Source organism: Heterostelium album, assembly GCF_000004825.1.
Source record: "Heterostelium album PN500 unplaced genomic scaffold PPL_scaffold11, whole genome shotgun sequence".
Taxonomy (NCBI): domain Eukaryota; phylum Evosea; class Eumycetozoa; order Acytosteliales; family Acytosteliaceae; genus Heterostelium; species Heterostelium album.
Window position 1 is genome coordinate 606531 of NW_008805073.1, and position 21087 is coordinate 627617.

The 21087-nt window shown below is 29.5% G+C and overlaps 6 protein-coding genes across 6 annotated transcripts; 2 read left to right on the plus strand and 4 right to left on the minus strand.

Annotated features, from left to right (window-relative positions):
- Positions 1-950: 950 nt before the first annotated feature.
- On the minus strand, positions 951-3715 carry clmA (ANTH domain-containing protein; the record flags this gene model as incomplete). Its single annotated transcript, XM_020580420.1, has 7 exons — positions 951-2018; positions 2099-2376; positions 2507-2723; positions 2825-2901; positions 3019-3148; positions 3243-3331; positions 3586-3715. The coding sequence occupies 7 exons, from the start codon at positions 3713-3715 to the stop codon at positions 951-953; spliced, it is 1989 nt and encodes a 662-aa protein (XP_020429007.1).
- A 1641-nt stretch (positions 3716-5356) lies between these two features.
- PPL_09628 (GNAT family N-acetyltransferase) lies at positions 5357-5935 on the minus strand (the record flags this gene model as incomplete). The annotated part of the gene is made up of 1 exon (XM_020580421.1): positions 5357-5935. One exon carries the CDS (start codon positions 5933-5935, stop codon positions 5357-5359), a length of 579 nt encoding a protein of 192 aa, XP_020429008.1.
- A 68-nt stretch (positions 5936-6003) lies between these two features.
- PPL_09629 (C2H2-type zinc finger-containing protein) lies at positions 6004-9258 on the minus strand (the record flags this gene model as incomplete). Its single annotated transcript, XM_020580422.1, has 6 exons — positions 6004-6079; positions 6344-6803; positions 6872-7097; positions 7181-7288; positions 7371-8463; positions 8651-9258. The coding sequence occupies 6 exons, from the start codon at positions 9256-9258 to the stop codon at positions 6004-6006; spliced, it is 2571 nt and encodes an 856-aa protein (XP_020429009.1).
- A 2285-nt stretch (positions 9259-11543) lies between these two features.
- PPL_09630 (phosphatase tensin type domain-containing protein) lies at positions 11544-13392 on the plus strand (the record flags this gene model as incomplete). The annotated part of the gene is made up of 4 exons (XM_020580423.1): positions 11544-12067; positions 12090-12166; positions 12282-12718; positions 12880-13392. 4 exons carry the CDS (start codon positions 11544-11546, stop codon positions 13390-13392), a joined length of 1551 nt encoding a protein of 516 aa, XP_020429010.1.
- A 200-nt stretch (positions 13393-13592) lies between these two features.
- PPL_09631 (uncharacterized protein) lies at positions 13593-14003 on the minus strand (the record flags this gene model as incomplete). Its single annotated transcript, XM_020580424.1, has 1 exon — positions 13593-14003. The coding sequence occupies one exon, from the start codon at positions 14001-14003 to the stop codon at positions 13593-13595; it is 411 nt and encodes a 136-aa protein (XP_020429011.1).
- Positions 14004-17349: 3346 nt separating this feature from the next.
- gacGG (regulator of chromosome condensation domain-containing protein) lies at positions 17350-20567 on the plus strand (the record flags this gene model as incomplete). The annotated part of the gene is made up of 4 exons (XM_020580425.1): positions 17350-17380; positions 17483-19893; positions 19976-20132; positions 20362-20567. 4 exons carry the CDS (start codon positions 17350-17352, stop codon positions 20565-20567), a joined length of 2805 nt encoding a protein of 934 aa, XP_020429012.1.
- Between the last annotated feature and the right edge of the window lie 520 nt (positions 20568-21087).

Below are 21087 nucleotides of genomic sequence, written 5' to 3' on the forward strand. Positions count from 1 at the left end.
CATGTCGATGTACAGATGACTCTTTGTCTGATACTTAATATCTTACAAAAAAACGATGAAAAGAAATATAGGGAAGAAAAGAGAAGGGAATAATAAGTCATCTCCCACGGAGATGTTGGTGATGTAGTTGGTGGTGTGCGTTGCAAGTTGTTTCTTTAAAAGTAGTGAATATCACATATTTTATTATAATTCAATAAGTTATTTGTTTGCTGCTATCTGCTTGTATGAAATTAAACATGTGTGTATATTGGTGCAAAAGTTGATAAAAATATTATTATTCCTTTTTAACTTTGCAGTATACTTTAAATGATTTTTGCAAATAATTCAAATCATCAGATTTATATTATACCACACACACACAATAAATACACATTCATTCATCATTAATCAAACGTGAGTGAGAGTGTGTTGTGTGTGTGATTCAAATAGCTTAAAACAAAAAATAAAATAAAAAAACAAATATGTAAAAAAAATAAATATTATAATAATTATTTTTTTTAATACCTATACACATTAAACTAATTATTATTGTTGTTGAATGTTGGAGATTGCGTTACACTATAGTAATGAAGAGTCGTTGTAATAGCAACTGTTATTAGTTGTGAACTTTAATTATGAGTTTTGTTTCCTTTTTTGGTATTATTACAAAGATGGAGATTTTACAGGTAAATCAATGTCGATATATTGTATAAAGATATCTCTATTTGTTGTTGTTTTTTGGTTTATTAATGTTTTTTGTTTTTGGTTTATTAATACTAAATATAAATCTTATAATTATTTGTGAAAAGTGGGGAATTGGTTATTTGTGAAGGGAAGGGAAAGTAAAGTAATGGGAGAGAAAGGGGAATGAGAATACGATGTAATAAATTATTGTTATTGTTTTTTTTCATTTTTCATTTTTCATTTTTGATTCAAATATAATTTGTTAAACTTTAACACATAATTATTGTCTAAAAGTAAATGTTTTGTACTTGTTGTGTCTTTTGTTGTTGTTGTTGTTGTTGCTGATAGTTATTCATTCCCATACCACCCATTCCTGGCTGTTGCATCATCATCATGTTGCCACCTTGTTGTTGCATTCCCATGTTTGGTTGGCCCATCATTGGCTGCATTCCCATTGGTGAGTTCATTTGCATTCCCATGTTTGGTTGCATCATGCCGTTGTTCATCATTGGTGGACGGTTCATTTGATTCATTTGTGGCTGTAGAACACCGTTATTGTTGTTGTTATTGTTGAATCCACCGTTGTTCATTGGCGAGCCATTCATTCCCATTGGTTGACCCATCATTGGCTGTGATTGGAATCCACCGCCACTGTTCATCTTCATCTGGTTGTTGTTGAAACCACCATTATTCATTGGTTGTGGTTGTTGTTGTTGCTGTCCGAATCCATTGTTATTAATTGGTTGCATTGGCATCTTATTCATCTGATTGAAGTTGTTATTGTTATTAAAGTTGTTTTGGTTCATCTGATTCATTTGATTCATCTGATTGAAGTTGTTGTTATTCAATGTCATTGGCGACATCTGGTTCATTGGCATGATAGGTTGACTGGTCTTGAGACTGTTCATCGAGTTGTTGTTGTTACTGTTAATTGGCACCAATGGAGCAGAGTTGGACGAAGATGACGACTCGAATGCAGCTTTGATCTGTAGTGCTTTCTCGTTATAGGCAGGTTCATTGAATGGGTTATAGTTTTGTTGACTCGACATCGATGAGGTCAACGGTGTACCTGTGCTTCTAACACCATTACCAAGTTGCTGTTGTTGTTGCTGATACTGTTGCTGTTGTTGTTGTTGTGGCTGAGCCATCATTGGTGAGAGTGGTTGGTTAGTGGTGATAGCGAACGGATCCAAAGGATCGAACGATTGACTTGGCTTCTTTGCCAACGACTGTTGTTGCTGTTGTTGTTGTTGTGTCTGTTGTTGTTGTTGATATTGTTGATGTTGTTGATGGAATGATGGTTGAGTTTGGTTTGAATACATTGTTGGTGTTGGTGCTGAACTAAATAAATCATCCTAAAATGTTATATAATAAGCATATTAATATTTACTACAATATATTTTTTTTTTTCATAATGATTTGATTTGATACATACATCAAAGTTGATTAAAGATGCGTCGTCCATCATCTTCTTTTGTTGTTCAAGCTGATTGTTTGCTCTAAATTGTGAACCCAAGCTGTTCTTTCTGTTGCTATTGTTATTGTTGTTATGGTTGTTTGGTCTACCATCGTCGTCTTCGAGATCTCTAAGGTACTCTTCGAGACCCTTTACAACGGTGGAGGGTGCCGGTGAGAGTTGTGGCAAGTCAATGTGGAATTTTCTTCTCGAAGAATCAAAGAAATGGATGATATCGTTGGTTTCTCTCATAAATACTTTATAGATATCCAGTGCTGTTGTTGCATCTCTCTTTGTCATCTGGAAGTAAAGTTCTACAATTTGATTTGTTAGTTGGCGGTGTGATTATTTTTACAAACACAAACTATAAAGCAAACACAAACATACCTAAAACATTGAGTACAGCATCATTTAAATTACAATACATCTTAAAGCTATCCTTTAGAAGCAGTTCGAATGCATTGATTGTGATGATGTTATCACAAACCTCTTCGACGTGAGTCGCCAACAAAGCATCAAACTGTCTTTGCATCTTTGGTATTCTATATAGGAGTTGATCGATTGATAATCCTTTTGAACTATATGATTCCTTATCAAATTCACACTGTTTGTTTGTTTGTTTGATTGATTGTTTTAATTTTTATTTTAGTATAAACATATTAAGTTTTAATTAATTGTATAGATATAGTTTGTTTGTTTATTTACCTTCATTTCACGATATGTGAAGATCTTTTCTTCAAGATAACTAGAATACTTTCTAATAAATACAGATTGTTGATGAGCTATTTAAAATATAGTGTTAGTAACTATAAAATCATTTTTTAATAACCAATCAATATGGTTATAAATAACAATAACAATAATAATAATAATAATAATAATAATAATAATAATAATACCTTGTGTAGAAGCCATATCAGTGAATCTATTCAATGGGAATACAACACCACGATGTGATAGATCTTCCAAGAATCTGATATTGCCTGATCCAAATACACGATGAAATACAATCAAGCCTTTCAATACAATCTATTTTTAGATTCACCAATATTAAATGATCGCCGATATACAGTTAATAATAATTATCATTTAAAATCTATCAAAACAAAAGTAAAGTACTTACAATCCAATCAGGTTGTTCCAATCTCTTTAGTAGATTCAAATAGAGATCACCAATTGGTCCTAATCTTTCATGTGTATAAATAACTAATTCTATTTATTTTATTAATTAATTTAAATAAATGTATAACAATTAATTATCATATCATATTAGTAAATGTTATTTATAAATGTTGTTGATATCTGTAATAATGTTTGTGATGATGATTATGATGATGATAGTAATTGATATTGTATAATGTAAAATCAATTTAATCAAACAATCAGTCAATCAATCAATCAACATGTTATTATTTTTATTTGATTATTTATTAGCTGGTATTATTATTATTTAATATTAAACCTACTTCTAACATGTTTCTCTTTTGGTACTCTCATTTTGTGTCTTGTTGCTTTGATACAAGTACGCTCGAGATCATTGAAGCTAGCTTTGACAATACTAGCTTGATCTAGTGCTTTTCCCCATGCATTCGACATCTTTCTACTTCTTCTTTTAGTTCTTTTGTTATTGTTGTTGTTCCTGTAGTTGTTTTAGTTGTAGTTGTAGTTCTTTGTTTCTACTTAATATATAAAAATCAATTATTTTAATCGGTTTTTTCTGATTGATTCAAACTATCTATCCAATATAAATATATTGTGTGTTATATTAAATTTTCTTTGTCAGACAAAAAAAAAAAAAAAAAAAAAAAAACTAAAAAAAAAAAAAATTAAACAAAATTAATTTGGGGGTTGAAAAACCAATTTTAACAGATTTTTTTTTGTTGAATTTTCAAAAAAAACGGTTCATCATAGTTTTTTTTTTATTTTGTTATAAATATTTTTCATTTTAAAAAAAAAAGGTCATTAGTTATTTAGTATTTCAGAATTCCCGAATTAAAAATCTATCTAGTTTATTTAATATTTTTATAATTTAATAATTTATAATTCTCTATTTTAGGTAAAAGAAATTTGAATGATATCTGATTCTTTTTTTTTTTTACAAGAACATCACATTTGGGGTTTTTCAGTTTTGTCAATAAAATCATAAAAATTTGTTGATAAATTGATAAAAAATATTTATTTGATATTAAAAGGTTGTATGGGGTATAGATATACTTGTTTTTATTCCATTCATATCAAGATTTACTGAAAAAACCAATCAATTGATTTTGTTTATCTCAAAAATATTTTTTCAACCTAAAATACAAAGATATATATCATTTATTGATGGTTTATAGATTCTAATATGTTTTTAAGATTTTTTATTTTATTTATAATTTTTATTTTCCAAATTGTTAAAGCAGAATTAAATTTGGAAAATAATTTCCAAAATTCAACTTTTATAATAGAACAAGGAGGTATTACTAGGCTAGAGATGAATTTTAGTAATTCCTCGATTGTGTTTATTAATAATATTACTTTAGATTCGAATATATATAGTAATAATATAGAAATAGAGAACCAAGAAAATTTATTTATAAAATGTTTTTTCAAAGAAAATTAAAAAACAAAAATTATAACATCCAAATTTCAGACAATAATACTATTTTATTTAATAAAACAATAAATCTATCAAGAAGTAAGTTAAAAAATTATTAATATTGTAAATTAACAATTTTAACCGTTTTTTTAAAATAATTAAAAATTAGAAATACCCTATATTACAAATGTCACAAACAATTCGGAGGAAAGGATAACTTATATTTATGGAAACTTCTCAAATATCAATCCATTCAATCGAACAAAAGATAAATATTTAACTTGTCGAGAAAGTGATCTACTTGACTTTAATTCCTCTTTAATTAGTCTTAGAATCTTTTATTTTCCAGATAATTGTTCAATTATAGTTGGAGACTCAGACCCTTTTTATTTCAATATGAGTTATTTCTATTTTGGAGTGAATAGTTATAAATCTGAAGAAAGAGAAGGTGAACATTTTGGAAGGCATCTTATTCTTACTCTGCTTCCGGTAATATTTATTTTAGGAATTCCATACTGTGCGGTTTTTATTCTTGTAATTGTCAAATGTTATAAAAGAAAGAAATCCAAAGAAATAGTTTAATAATATTGTAATAAAATTTTATTAATAAATTTAAATTCCTAATATAAGAAATAAATCCTTTATTTTTTTTTTTTGGTTTAATCTAATCTTGAATCTGGAGATTTGAGTATTTGTGGAATCTTTTTGGGAGTTGGTGGATGTGGATAAGTGTAGGAGTGTGTAGGATGGTTTGGTGGAATGTCAGACGCTGGTAAAAGACAAACAAATTTATCTGCAGGCCATTCTGGTAATATGAAATCACTAAAATATACCAGCCCAAGTTTTTCCAAGATGTGTCTGGATACCGGATTCCTTTCCATAGTTGTTCCAACAATGTAGATGCCTCTCGATAGTGCATAGTCAACACAGGCTCTGGCAGCTTCGTAGATATATCCTTTTCTTGAGTATTCAAGGAGGATTGAGTATCCAATATTCACTTCATCCTCCTTGAATATCTTAACGGGTCTATCAACCAAACCTACTGTTCCAATGGGTGTACCACATTGTTTTAATCTGAGTATGAATAGTCCCCAACCATTCTTTTCATAAGACATATGGATCATTCTTACATACTTCTTAGCACTTTCAATATCTACAATACCAGCAGTACCAAGATATTCTAGAATCACAGGATCTTGACGCATCTTTACTAAAAATTCAGCATCATCTTCTGTCATTTTATTTAAAATACATCTTTCTGATACAACAACTGCTGTTTTGATTAATTCTTCTAAATTCATTCTTATTATTTGATTATAAAGATAAAGGAGAAATAATAAATAGTTGGTGGTAAAGCCATCATCACTAAAGACTTTTTACAACTTTTTAATTAAAAAAACCTCAAAAAAAAATCTTCAAAAAAAAAGAAAAAAATATCTTAATGTCAAAAAAAAACCATTTGGGAAAAGATAGTTAAAATGATTCAAATCCAAAGATATTTTAAAGTAAAATATCTGAATGAAGTCCTAAAACATCTTAATCTTAAATGATGTTATTAAAATCAAACAAAAAATCATAACAAAAATGATCATATTGTTTGAAAAACTATTTATTTAAATAAATTGTTGGGATGGCAATACTGTTACCTCGCATAAAAACTAGACATCAAGATGAGTGAATAGTTCAAGTCGTTGGATGTTTTCTTTAAACTTTCAATGAGTTGTTCAACCTTTCCTTTTGCTTCTGGCCGTTTGTTCTCGGTGGCCAAGTAGTAAACTGAAATGAGGGTGAAGCATTCCTTTAGCAATGCTGTAGCATTGTGATACTGTGTTTGTTCTTTGGTGGTACCTTGATAGTTGTTCCATTGCTTGCTGGCTTGCTCCACCAAAGGGTTGGGATTGGTGTTGGGTTGTACACGATTAGCTTTACGGTGTCCACCGTTGATAGCGTGATCCGCACGCTTCAAAAAATCGGCAACCACAACCTTTACAAAATCCAACGGACTCAGTAACTCTCCGAATATATTTCTTTGCTTGTTACATGCATTTTGTAAAAAGAACTCGATATTGAATTGATTTATATGTTGATAGTGTAATGAAATACATTCTAAAAATAAAAAAAAAATAAAATAGTTAATATTAAATAAATAATTAAATAATTAATAATAATTTTACCATCTTCTAAAATTGTAGATTGGAAATACCATCCAGCTGGAATTATTAAAGTTTCTTCCTTATTTAAAAATACTACTCTGCCACTAAACTTTGAAATTAAATCCAAATCGTCTTGAGAAAGCTGTGGTTCGAAATAAATGTATCTTGTTTTGTTATTATCTTTGTTCAAAAGATGTTTATTGTATTCTCCCATTTCGATTATCTTGTTTGGTGGGAAAAGTATTACCTATTATATATAAATAAATTAATTGATAAATATTTTTAAAAAAAGAATGAAATTTAGCATGTTATTTTTTTTTTTTGACTTACTCTAATCATTCCTTGTAAATTTGTAATTGAATAATCCAAAAATTGTCTATGTAATGAAATAATCGATCCAGATCCACCAATAAATAAGAAAGATTTATTATATTGACTCTGTTTTCAAATAAAATAAATGATTGAAAAAAAAGTAAGTACTAATCTATAAAATAAAAATAATATTCAAACTCATTCTTACTTCTTTAACATGATTTAAATAATTGGTGTTGAAATATGGTAATTGTTCCCAGCTTGTCGGTACTTCATATTCCATTTTGACACAACAGCTGTTTCTCATGCTACGATTGGTGCTATCTGTAAACTTGCTGAACGATCCAATCCATTGGTAGTTTCTTCCAGAGTCATCGACATAGTTCCACATTGTTTTAGCTTTTGGATGTTTCTGTTGAAGATAGTTCACAGAGAACTCTGATGTTTCCGCCCACGACTTGGGTAGACCGACCATCAAGAGTGGCGTGGAGCTGGCAGCACAACGATGTAACAAAGAGTTGTCAGACACCTCGTCGTACCCGACGATATCGACTCCACGCCTATCGAGTCTGTTGGTCGCCTGCAATCGATTCGGATGAATCAATTGGCAGTGAATCTCAATGTCTTTGTACTTTTGGAAGATCTGGGTGCATCCCCATACCGGACAGGAGTACACCTCAGTCTGAATCGGAATGGTGGTAAAAGTTGGACGATCGAAATGTTTAAAGTGTTCCATTGTTAGATTCTGAGTGTTGTTGTTGCTATTAGTGTTGTTTTTGTTTGTTGATCTGAGGTTGGCAAAACTTCGGGAAATATCGAGACTGTTGTAAAGTAGTGAGTTGGATGAATGACCATTGTATGAATGGGAGAGAGGGTTGGTGGTTGCAGTGGTTGTGGTGGTGTTGGTGATACTGCTGCTTGTGTTTGCTAGTGGATTTCTGTGTGATGAGAAGTTGCTGTTGTTGTTATTCAAGTCAGACACTAAATCTTCGTCTGTCTTTGAAATTGATTTGATAATATCGAAAATCGATATTTTTGGAACGAATGAAACGGGTGGAATCACTTTTTCGGTTTCGTTTGGTGGTGTGCGATTTTTAATTACATCGGAATATGATAAATATGGGTTGTGTCTTTGTTTATTATGTGAATTGTCACTTTTATTTAAATTATTATTATTATTATTATTACTATTACTACTATTATTATTACTATTATTTAAATGACCATTTTCATGATTATTATTATTATTATTATGATTATGATTATTATTATTGAGGTTGATTATATGATGATTACTACTACTATTGTTGATATTATTATTGTTATGATTATTATTATTGTTAATATTTGGTGAATTATTTATATGAATATTATTAGGTTTATTAATATTAATGTTATTATTATTGTTGTTATTCGGTTTATTGATATTATTCTCCCATATGACCATTATTAATTGTAATAGGAGGGTTTAAATTTCCATCTAGAAACATTGCTTGTATAGATGGAATTGAAGGCGATTGTTTGTGTTGATTGGAATTGCTAATGCTATTATTTAATTGTTTGTTGTTTGGACTACCTGGAGGAAATTGTATTTTTAGATTGTTATTTATACTATTTATATTATTGTTATTATTATTAATAAAGATAGGATCACTCGCTTTGCTACCAGGTGCTGAATCCATTTTCATTCTCTGATTGATTTGTTGAATGGCTGAATGATTTCTGTGTTGTTGTTGCTGTTGTTGTTGTTGTTGTTCGTATGTTTTGTTATTAGGTGTCTGTGGGTAACTAGTTGTATTTGAAGCTGGATAGGTTGTTGTCGATTGCTGATGTTGAAGGTGTTGCTGCTGCTGCTGATGATGATGTTGCTGCTGGTGTTGCTGGTGTTGTAGCTGTTGATGTTGTTGCTGTAGCTGTTGATGTTGTAACTGTTGCTGTTGATGTTTCAACATTTGAATTTGATGCTGATTCAATTGCTGTGGAGATAATGGTTGATGAGGTTGAGGTGACACTCTATTATTACTAATATTATTATTATTATTATTCACAAAAGATACACTTGTTGGTTTGCCATTGGATGATTGAATATTACTCATTTTTTCGATAACTACAAATACTACTACTATTTACTTATTGATCATCAATTAATTGAAACTAATCTGTTTATAAATATTTTTTTCAATGATAATAGATAATAATAAAAATAATTAATTAATTAATTAATATAATAAACTAATTTAATAAATAGAAATAATATTATTGTTATGTATTTTATTATGATTTAAGTAATTTAAATATTTTAAAAGAAACAAAGTTGTAGATTTTAATTTAGATTAGAATTGAATTGACAAAAATAAAAAAAACTTAAAGATAAAAATTATTTTATGTCTGTAATTATTATTATTATTATTCTTGTATTATTATTATTAATACTATTAATATTAATATATGCAATGTAATCAAATCATAATTTCACATATAACATTATTGATAATAATTATTTTTTTCTTATTATTATTTGTTGTTGCCTTTTAATAATTAATTGTTTTCTATTCTAAAATGTAGTTTTAATTTATTTATACTTACAGCTTTATAAAATATTAAATTAATATTTATTTTATTGTTATTCAAGATAAATTAGATATTTAAATTGAAAGAGTACAATTTTATAAGTAAATAATTAAGAACAAACTAGAATACGTTTTAATTAATAGAAATTCAAAAAAAAAAATATTAAAACGAAATATAATTAAACTATGTAAATTGAAGATTGATATTCTAAATTATTTAATATTTATTACTGATGTAAATAGATGAACAAATAATAATATTTAGCTTGAGCAATAAAACTAAAAAAATAAGGAATATTTTTTGATGCACAATGACAAGGAAAGTTGTGCCCAAAATTTTTTTAAAAAATCAACCAAGAATTTTAAATAAAAAATTTGTTTTTTTTTTTTTCAAAGGGAATTAATATCCAATGGTACTTGGCTTAATAAGTAATAATAATAGAAGACAACAAAATTTAAAGAAATTGATTGATTTATTAAATCAAAAATATATAGATGTGATTGTGATTAAAACCAAAAGTTGAATAGATAATAATTGATTTGAAAAATAATAATAATTTATCAATCTGGTTTATAAAATATAATTTGAAATTATTTTAATCCTTTTATAAATTTATGAAAATTAATTATACTAATATTTTAAAAATATTATTTACAATAAATAAATACTGTTATAATTAATTTTTTAAAATTTTACATTCAAAATTTATTAGAATTTCTAATCTTTGGAGAAACAATATTCTATTGTTTGGTTTGAATAATTAATATTTAGTGATCTAAATATATTGTATATTTGATTTTAAAATTTAAATTTTGTATAATCTTTTTCCGGTGTATTAAAATTATAATTCATAAAGAAATTATAATACAATTAAAAATTATTCTTCGAAAAAAAATTAACGTAATAAATAACTTTGACTAAAATAGTTATTATATATTATGAACAAATGAATCAATATTGATGTATTAAAATAAATATTGAATAAAATAAAATAGAAAAAGTAATTTAAGAAATACAAAGTAGTAAAGTAAATAACAAAAACAAAATCTAATTCTAATAAAAAAAAATCTACACTACTAAATATTTTTTATCGATATTATCAATTATTGATGGTTATAAAATAGTCACTAATTAATACATACCCTTTGAATAATAATGGTTGTGTAAATTATTTATTTCTCTATCTATAAAATAATAATTATTTATTTACTAAATTAATGATCACAAAAAAGTTATTTTGAAAATTTTTTTTTGTTTTTTGATTTTTTTTTTTTTGTATTTTTTCTTTCATCAGCAAAACTTGCAAAGTTTATATTTAAAATAAATAAAGGAAATATTATTTGATGTACTACTACAATTGTTATATTATTATTACTATCATATTGATATATTAAATCTAGATTGTTTTATTATTAGAGTATAAATTCAAAATTATTCATATTTAATGAAGTAAGTGTTTATAAAGTTTTGTTTTCTACTATTATTTTCAACTCGAAGCTCTTCGAGTAAATAAGGATATAATCATCCCATTTCTATAGAATTACACTTAATACTTAATACTACACACTACATAAATAATAATGAAGAAAACAAATTAATCGAGATATAAAAAGAAAACTTGTGAAGTTTGTTAAAATAAAAAAATAAACACACAAAATTTGAACAACAAATGTGGTGGGGTCACAATTTTTCCATTGCAAATATTCATAAATTTGGAGTTTTTTAATTAATTATTTCATCCACGTGATTAAAAAGAAAAACTCTCTATAAAGCTTATTAGCTAATAAAAATAAAAGAAATTAGTTTTATAATGAATAACAATAGCAATAATCATTTTTATTTTATAAACAATAACAATAATAATGATAATGTTGGACAATATCATGAAAATAATCATAATAACAATGCCTCAAAGAATAATGAAAACAACGGTGTCTATATAATTCATAGTGACGGTTTAAGTTCATCTGCAGATGCATTGAATATTCAAAATATATTACATAGTCATAGTTATAGTCAAAATAATATTAATAATAATAATAATAATAATCATTTTTATCAACAACAACAACAACCACAACTACAACAACAACAACAATTTCAAGATATTAATCAAAATGTTAATGTTGGTGGTACTAGTAATTATTTTAGAACATTAGTTTCGGGTAAAAAGAAAAGATTCATTCAAGATGGATTCAATCTTGATCTATCGTATATAACAGAGAGAATTATTGCCATGGGCTATCCAGCTGATAGCTCTGTTCACAAGATGTTTAGAAATGACATCAGCCATGTTTATAACTTTTTGAAACCTACCATAAAAATCATTGGAAAGTATGTTATTTATTTTATTTAGATTAGTGAGATACACTTGCACACAAAGAAATAATAATATTAACAATAATAATAATTTATCAATAATCTTATTAGATTGTAAATGTTGCTCAGGAAATTTCATACAGCCATACGAAATTAGGTGGCAATGTAATAATAGAGGCATTCGAAGATCATACTCCACCACCATTTTTGCAACTACTGAAAATTATAGATATCATTGACAAGTGGCTGTCGGAGCATCCAGAGAATGTTGTTGCCATCCACTGTAAGGCGGGAAAGGGTAGAACTGGAACTGTTATATCCTCCTATCTAGTACATATGTTGAAAAATAATGTTCCAGAGGTGTTTGCCACCTCTGATGCTATTCTGAGTACGACTCTAGGATTCTTTAATTCGATGAGAAGCAAAAGCGGTGAATGTGTGACCGTTCCATCGCAGAAGCGGTACGTTGGATACTATATTTCCTACCTCAGAAACGAAATTTCCTACCAGTCTCTATTAAATCCTCCTATCTATCGTGTTGCCAACATCGAACTCCTATTCCTCCCATCATCGATTCACCTGACCTCCATTGAGATTCACAATAGATATAATCCAAACATAAAGAGTTTACCAATTATTTTACATAAAAAAAATAGCACACTCTATGTAAGTATTTTGTTAATTATAATTATCCATCTATTTATTAAATCTTTTTTTTTTTTCAAATAACCAATCCAATCACAATCCAAAGTTCAAATAATTGTTATATAAGATTTGAACCTGTAAATTTAAAGATAGATGGTGATGTTATGATTAAATTTAATCAGATGGATTCAACTCAATCGATATTTAGAATTGTTGTACATACTTCATTTATAAAAGAACCATTGCCAACTGACAATGGAATTACTACACTTTCATTTGGTCGTTCGATTCTCGATGGTGCCACACATGGTGCGCTGGACGACAATCGATTTTCCAATGATTTCCAACTGAAAATTGCACTAGAATCAGTGACCCAGCAACACTATCCAATTACAGTGGCGAGATCACGATCGTTGTCAGAATCTCCAGCTATGCAAAACCTCACAGTACCTCTGGAACTCTGTCCACCTCCAATACCAGACCGATCTAAAAAACCATTGCTTTTGTATCAACACAATAATAATAATAATAATAATAATAACCAAACACAACAACACAATATTGGTAACATTCCATATTCTCTGTCGGAAAGTGAGATTTCAAAAAACAGATATTCCACATCGTCTTCTTCATCTTCCTCGTCCTCAACAAATACACACTTATCATCATCATATGATAATGAATATATTTTATAATAAACAAAAGAAAATTAATATTTTTAAATTCAATAAATAAAAATAAATGAAATTTATTAATTTGTTAATTGTTTACTATATATACAAATATTATTATTATTAGGATTTCACCAAAATATTATAATATTTTCTTAGGATTTTCAATTTTGTATTGGTTTTTGTTTGTTTTTTTTTAATTATTAATTTAGATATTCCATTTTCTAGAACTCTGAATTATAACCCTGTGATCTATTATTTCTAATTAAACCATCTAAAATGTGATCAGTAGCCATATGAAGTTCGAAAGCATTGTCACACTTGAAATATAATCTTCTTCTATCTTTTAGTACTATTTCCCATTCGGTCCATGATTCTTTCAAGTTGAATTGGTGGATTGTAGACCAGGCGATTTCTTGGAGTAGATCTGCTTCATTCATTGAAATTACTTTGATTCCCTCTTCGCAAACTCCAAGTATTCTTGGCTGAGACCATTTTCCCTTTGTAAATTCATCCTCGCCAAGTAGTTGAGTGACTTGGAATCTTGTTTCAGCCAACTCGTTGAGTGGCGATTTATCCATTTCCTTCTTTGGCGACTTTTTGAATAAATTTGATAATGGTCTGGCTATCTTCATTTTTGTTTATTTTATATTTTAGAAAAATAAGAAATAGGTGAATGGAATAAAAATAAAAAAGATATAAAAAATAAAATATCAAAGTTTAATATATTTGATATTATAAATAAATAAAAAAGTAAAAAAATAAATAAATAGAGATAGATTTGATGAATGTCTGTGACTTTTAAAAAAATAAAAGGTATGACTAACTTGCAGCAGATTTGATATCTCTTAAAACTTTATAGGTTATTTTTTATTGAGGTAATAGAAAATGGAAAAAATAAAAAAAAGTAGATATTCGAATTCGAAAATTAATATTATATACAAAAATAATGGTGATGAACAAAGTCAAGACAATAGAAAAATAGAAAAATATACAATAACTATTGGAATGTAAAAATAAGTAGGTGTTAATCAGTTTGATGTTGGTTGGGAAGATGGGTTGTTCGGTACTGATTAGAATTACTATTTAACAAAATATATTTATAAATATATATAATTGAATGATAGATTTAAATTGAATATATACAGGATTGTAATAGTAGTAATAATATATATATATATATGGAGACTTTGTTGTTATAAATAAAAATTTAATTTGATAAATAAAATGATGAGTGAGTGAATGAATGAATTGTGGTCTGTGAGATGGTGTGAATGATGAAAAAAGAAGTATAGTAGTTTTGAAAATATTGGAAAGTGGAATAAATATGAAATATTGTTATTCAATTGAATTCGATATTGTTGGTTAGTGAGGAAGTTTGATGATGAGTGATGTTTGATTGTTGTTTCTGTTGTTGTTTTAACTATATAAATATAAATTATATATATGTGAAATAAATTTGGTGTTAATTTTATTTGATGTTAATTTAATTGAGTGATGTTTAATATATATAGATTCCCAGAGAGAGAAAAAAATTTTTTTTTTTAATTTAATTTATTTGAGAATTGCTATTATATTTCTTCTTTTCTCTCTAATTGTGTATTTGTGTGAGATTGATTGATCGTGTGTGTGTATGTGTTTATAAAGGTGTGTCGTGGGGGTGGTCTCCATCCAATCATGATCATATATTCTATTTTAAATACCCACACACGCTTAGTGTGGGGTTTAATTAAGAAAAAATGAATGATTCAAATATAGTAGTGGAATAAATAAAGATTGGTGGTTGTTTTGTTATTTTTATTATTTATTCAAATTTTTTCTTTTTATATTAATATAAAAACAACAAAATTTGCAATTTTTGTTTTGTTGGGTGAAGAGAAAAAAATTATTTGATTTCAATCACAAATTAAACGAGATATTAAAATAACAACAAAAGATTGAACACCCTATGATAGCTTTATTAATCATTCATGTGATCAGGCAAATTGTAGCTGATTACTGACAATCATTACTACCTATGATTATTGGTTTTAAAAATACATTACTTTATTATTTTTTTTTAAAAAGAAAACAACTTTATGCTGAGAATGAGAATAGAAAGTCAATCTCAGGGTTAATTCAAAGAAACTCAAGTAAGTTTCACTCAAATTATGGTCATCCTCAATCTCATTAATAATAATACTCTACAACAAACTATTAGTATTAATATTACAATATTTGCTTATCACGTGAATGTTTATTATTAAACTGATACAAACATATTTTTAATATCACTAACACAAAAATAAAACTTTTCTTTTTTTTTTATTTTATTTTATTTGCAAATAATTCTTTATATTGCAAAACAAATACTTTAAATAATAATCATTTGCATGCCAAAAATAAATAAATATAAAAACACCATCACTCACTTAATTTAATATTAAAAAAAAATGGGTTGAGTTTCAAAGAAATAAAAAGGGAATTACCCTTTTTTGTACTTACGAAAAGAAAAAAAAAACAAACACCCAGATCAAATAATTTTAACCAACAATTGAAATATGTGCTGGTTAATACAGTTAATGAAACCATGTTGGGTTTGTATAACATTACTTTTTATTTGTGCACTATTTTTTGTTTCAAAAGAAATTGATATTTTTGGCATTGGAAACAGGACTACCACATCACATTGATTATCATCCCACCATTCAACATCAAAGTTGATTAATATAAAAATAATTAACACTTTTTATGTTGTTATTTTTATAACATTAAGTAATTTTAAATGATTTTTACTTTAAATCAAAACCAAAAAAATAGATTTATGATATTTAAATTATCTAATCAGAATGTAACATCATGGATTAATATAATAATGGTATAAACTCTTAAAGGCATCTCAAAATTCAAATGATCTACAACAACACAATGTTAGTTGGATGGTAATTAAAAAAACAGAAACAGCAACAACAACATTCTTTTTATTATGTAGAATGCGTATTACCGACAATATATGATTTATTTTTATTATATTGATTATTAAATGTTAAAATTTCATTTTTATTATTTATTACTAAATTTGAAATCTTTATTTATAATTATTATATAAAAACTAAATTAAAAAGTTACATATTAAAATAATATTAATAAGTTAAATAAAAAGGTAAACTATGATAACAGATTTGTAGATTAGTGCAACAACTTTAAGACCCTTCATTTCATTATTAAAAAAACCATAAAAAAGTCATCGGTTGAAAGTTTTTTTTTTTTTAATAAAATCAAACTTTATCATTTTTTTGATATTTTTTTTCTTCAAAAAATCTACCATTTTTTGATTTTGATTTTTTTTATATTTATTTTTTTTGTTTATACAATTCATTCAGCATCAATAAATTATATATAATTTACTCAGTAGTCAAGAGCCGATAATAGATCGGATAGATAAAAATATTTACATGCACTAATATAGATTAGAATTTTTAAATCACACCATTAATCAATCAATCGATAGTTAGTTATACAATTACCTCATTGAGTAGTGTAAATAAAACAACCCACCAAACTGAACATCTCTCAACATAACAACACAATCACAATTAGAAACAGATAAAATTCAATTTAGCACAAAACCAAAAAAAAAAAAAAAACAAAAAACAAGTTTTTTTTTACATAAACTACACCACCAACAACAACAATAAAACCTAAACTAAAAATAATTATTAATAAATCAGTGAACCAAAAATAAGTTGATTGATCTGATTTCATTACACAATTTAGTAGTAGAGTAGTAGTTTATGTATTGTTTGTTATTGTATCAATATTAATATCTATATCACCAGTATCTAAGCAATCAATTAAATCAAATCACATCCAATCAATTTTGTATATAATCAATCTATTTATTTATTTTATTTATTTTATATTTAAATATAATTGTACCAATCTTTAGTTAGTTAGTTAGTTAGTTAGTTTATATCAAATATAAACTTTCAATCGATATCTATGATTCCAAATTCCTCTCATTCACCAAAAAGTAAGTATTCCAAAAAAAAATTAGTGTTGGAAATTTCAAAACAAAAAAGATAAATCTGGAAATAATGTGTTAATATTTGATGATGATGATCATTGATTGTAGTGACAGGAATAATAGGAAATCAACAGCAACAACAGCAACAACAACAGAATCAACAACAACAGCAACAGCAGATTTATGACGGTGTTTTATATTGCTGGGGTGAGAAGTACTCTAGTAAACCATCGTTCAATGCAGTGGTGCCAAATATAGTTTCTTTACAATCGGGATTCACTCACTCTTTGGCGTTGACACAGGAGGGCGAGGTCTACGCCTGGGGCGACAACAGATCGTCGCAGCTCGGTGTGACAAACGATGTACTGAATCGCGTCAATGTAGGTCGACCAAGAACAGTGACAGCAAGCGGATCTTCATCGCCATTCACACATTCACCCGTTCCAATCTTGTTGTCGATGTCGACTTTCGGTGGACAGCGCGTCAGGATGATTGCAGCCGGTGGATGTTACTCTGCTGCAGTCCTCGAGAATGGACTTTTATATACTTGGGGAACGCTCGACGATACTCAATCGAGCAAATCACTGGCCACCCCAACCAAAGTAGATTTACTAAAGGGTGTTATTTGTGTTGCGCTCGGTCTCAATCATGTGGCGGTGGTGGCCGAGACCAACACACCAGAGAAGCGTGCTGTCTACACTTGGGGATCGAATCGTAAAGGACAACTGGGTGTGGTTGGTGACTCTATTACTAGCGCGCCTAGAAAGGTGACGCTCGGAGCACGTGCACTCACTGTTTCGTGTGGTGATGAATTCACCGCGGCAATTGTCGAGGGTAACGAAGTATTTGTATGGGGAAACAATCGTGGCAGACAAATTGCATCTAATAACACTGACGATGTTTTAACGATTCCCGTTAAACCGTTCTTGGGACGCGATATCGTTGAGCTGAGTTGTTCGCGAAACTATATTGCCGCGCGTTCCGGTGGCGGCGCCGTTTATATCTGGGGAAACAATGAGCACGTTTGTCGTGCTGGAGACAATGACAAGACGCACACCATTCCAAGTGGTTGTCGCGTCAAGCAGATATCGGCTGGTTTGACACATCTCTTGGCACTCACAGAGAAGGGCGAAGTCTATGTTTTGGGTTCGGGCGACGACGGCCAACTCGGCGCACTCGAAGACAAAAAGTCGACTTCCACATTCAAAAAGATCGCAGCACTCGAGGGAAGAACAGCGCACTTTGTTCACGCATGGGCACGTTGCAGCTCCGCCGTGTTGGAACCTGGCAATTTCCGAGTGGAGATATCAGAGACTATGCGAAGACAAGAGAATCGCACGTCAATCGCACCCTACTTCCTGCGAAGATTGGTTCACTACATAAGAGGCGATAACTCCAAACAGGAAGGTATATTCCGTTTGTCAGGATCGAAAGCAAGAGTCGACGAGTTGGAGCGACGTCTCGATTTGAACGAGCAGTTTTCAATCAGTGCTAAATACGAGATTTACGATGCCGCCGACAATATGAAGCGATACTTTAAGAGTTTGCCAGAGCCAATCTGCACGAATTCGTTGTGTGCGCGTTTCGAGCGTCAGATTATCAACACCGACGACCTCCAAGAAAAGAAGACGATGATTAAAGAATGGATCTCACTGCTACCCAAAGAAAACAGAGTGTTGTTGATCTATTTGCTTTCGTTCTTGGGTGAGGTGGTCGAGACACAGACCAAACACATGGGTACCAATGCGATGGGTGCCAAGAATCTGGCGCTGGTTTTCGCTCCAAACTTACTCACAAAAGGAGAGATTGGAAATGACGATGTCATCGAAGTTATGATCAACATGTTTGATGAAATCATTGCCGACTATCCCGAGCTTGAAAGCAGCTTGATCATCGACCAAGCAGAGGATGGATTGGCGTATCAATCCGTTGCAAAAGTTCCCTATATAATAGAGCTGTGGAGTCGCACAATGGCTGCGCGTGAGTCAGCGAAACGTGCATTCTTTGAGCCAGCGGTGTTGACGTTCATTATCGATGCAATCGTTGAAGGATCTATTGAGTCACGCGGTGGCAACGCCAATAGATCGCGATCGTCTAGCTTCAATCTTGGCAACGGCAACGGCGCCCCCGCCAACGGTTCTCTTAGCGCCTCAGGAAACACACCACCTTCACAGTCACCTATGCACTCACCAAAGCGAGTGTCATCCTCGCAATACAAACCGATCAATGGAAACACCAGTCCTATTCTCTACGGCTCACACTCGAGTCCACAACTCATCTCAACTACACCACTTGTACAATTTTCAACATCACTCAACAGCTCAACATCCGGTATCTATCACAGCAGCAACAGCAACAACCAACATATTTCACAGGCTGAATTGCAGAGAAATTATGAACAGATTCTCTCACTCGTATTATCACCCATTATATCCATCAAGAATTTACTTAGAGTACTTCCATCAATCGTCGAAATCGATGTAAACTCACTTCTTATTAAACTTTTATTAGCCAACAAAGTATGTATCCAGTAGATTAAATTATCAGTCAATGGTGGGATTTGTTTTAACACATACTAATTATAACAACTCTCTCTTTTAGTTTGTTAGATGTATTACAAATAATCTTTCGAATACCATGAATGACTCGATCAATCAAATCAAAGATATCGTTGATATCTCTCAGTACAACGAGAAGATCAAACAACTCAATTCGACATTTGAATCACTTACCTCCGATGTAATGTTCATCGAAGAGAGTTTGTCTTACTGGAGGAAACAGTCGCAATCGATTACAATGTATGCCAACAGCATATTGGAATATTTCAAATGGTGGAACACCATGCAGTTGAAACAGCTTTCCGACGTCGAGGAGAAGGTTTTGCGTTGGAAAAAGGATTACGACAAGAGCGAAACCGAAAAGTTGAAACTTGAGAAACAGTTGGGACAGCTCGAGACCAAGCTCAAAGATTGTTCCAACAACAACAGCGCTCAGCAGAGCGCGACCGACTACGAATCGCCAAAGATCAAGTTGGAGTTTGAGATGTGGTGTATCAACAACCAGATACTCACCGTCATCGACAAGATGGACTACAACTCGACGCAGATGCACAGATTCATGCAAGACAAGACAGCACTGCAGTCGTGCGTCGACCAATTCAAACCGCACTACCTGGTGGTCGAGGATTTCGTGAATTCGACAAACACCAATCTCGCCAACCACCTGAAATCACTGGAGACCTACCTCGTCGATGCACAACAACACTTCCCAACACTTTCGAATCAATATTTCGATCTCGTATTCAAATTCCACACTGCCAGCCAAAACAACTCGAAAGACACAATCAACAAGCTTGCAGCATACTTTAACAAACCATCACCTCTTATTTCACTGGAATTAGAAACCAAATATAATTCCATTAAAAAATTATAATAATAATAATAACCCCCACATCCTCAAAATATAATATAATAAAATTTTATTAATAATATAATACTTATTTTAATTAATAATTATTTATTTTTATTTTGTTTAATTAATTAACAAAAAAGAAATTATAAAAATAAAGTTCAAACAACTTTTATTTTGGGAAATGTAAATATTCAAAATTTTTTAATCCTGGTATCGAAAAAAACCTGTTTTTGTAGTTTTCGTTTTTTTTTTAGTTTAGTTGTTCTGGTATCAAACAGTGTGGTTGCAAAAAAATAAATAAT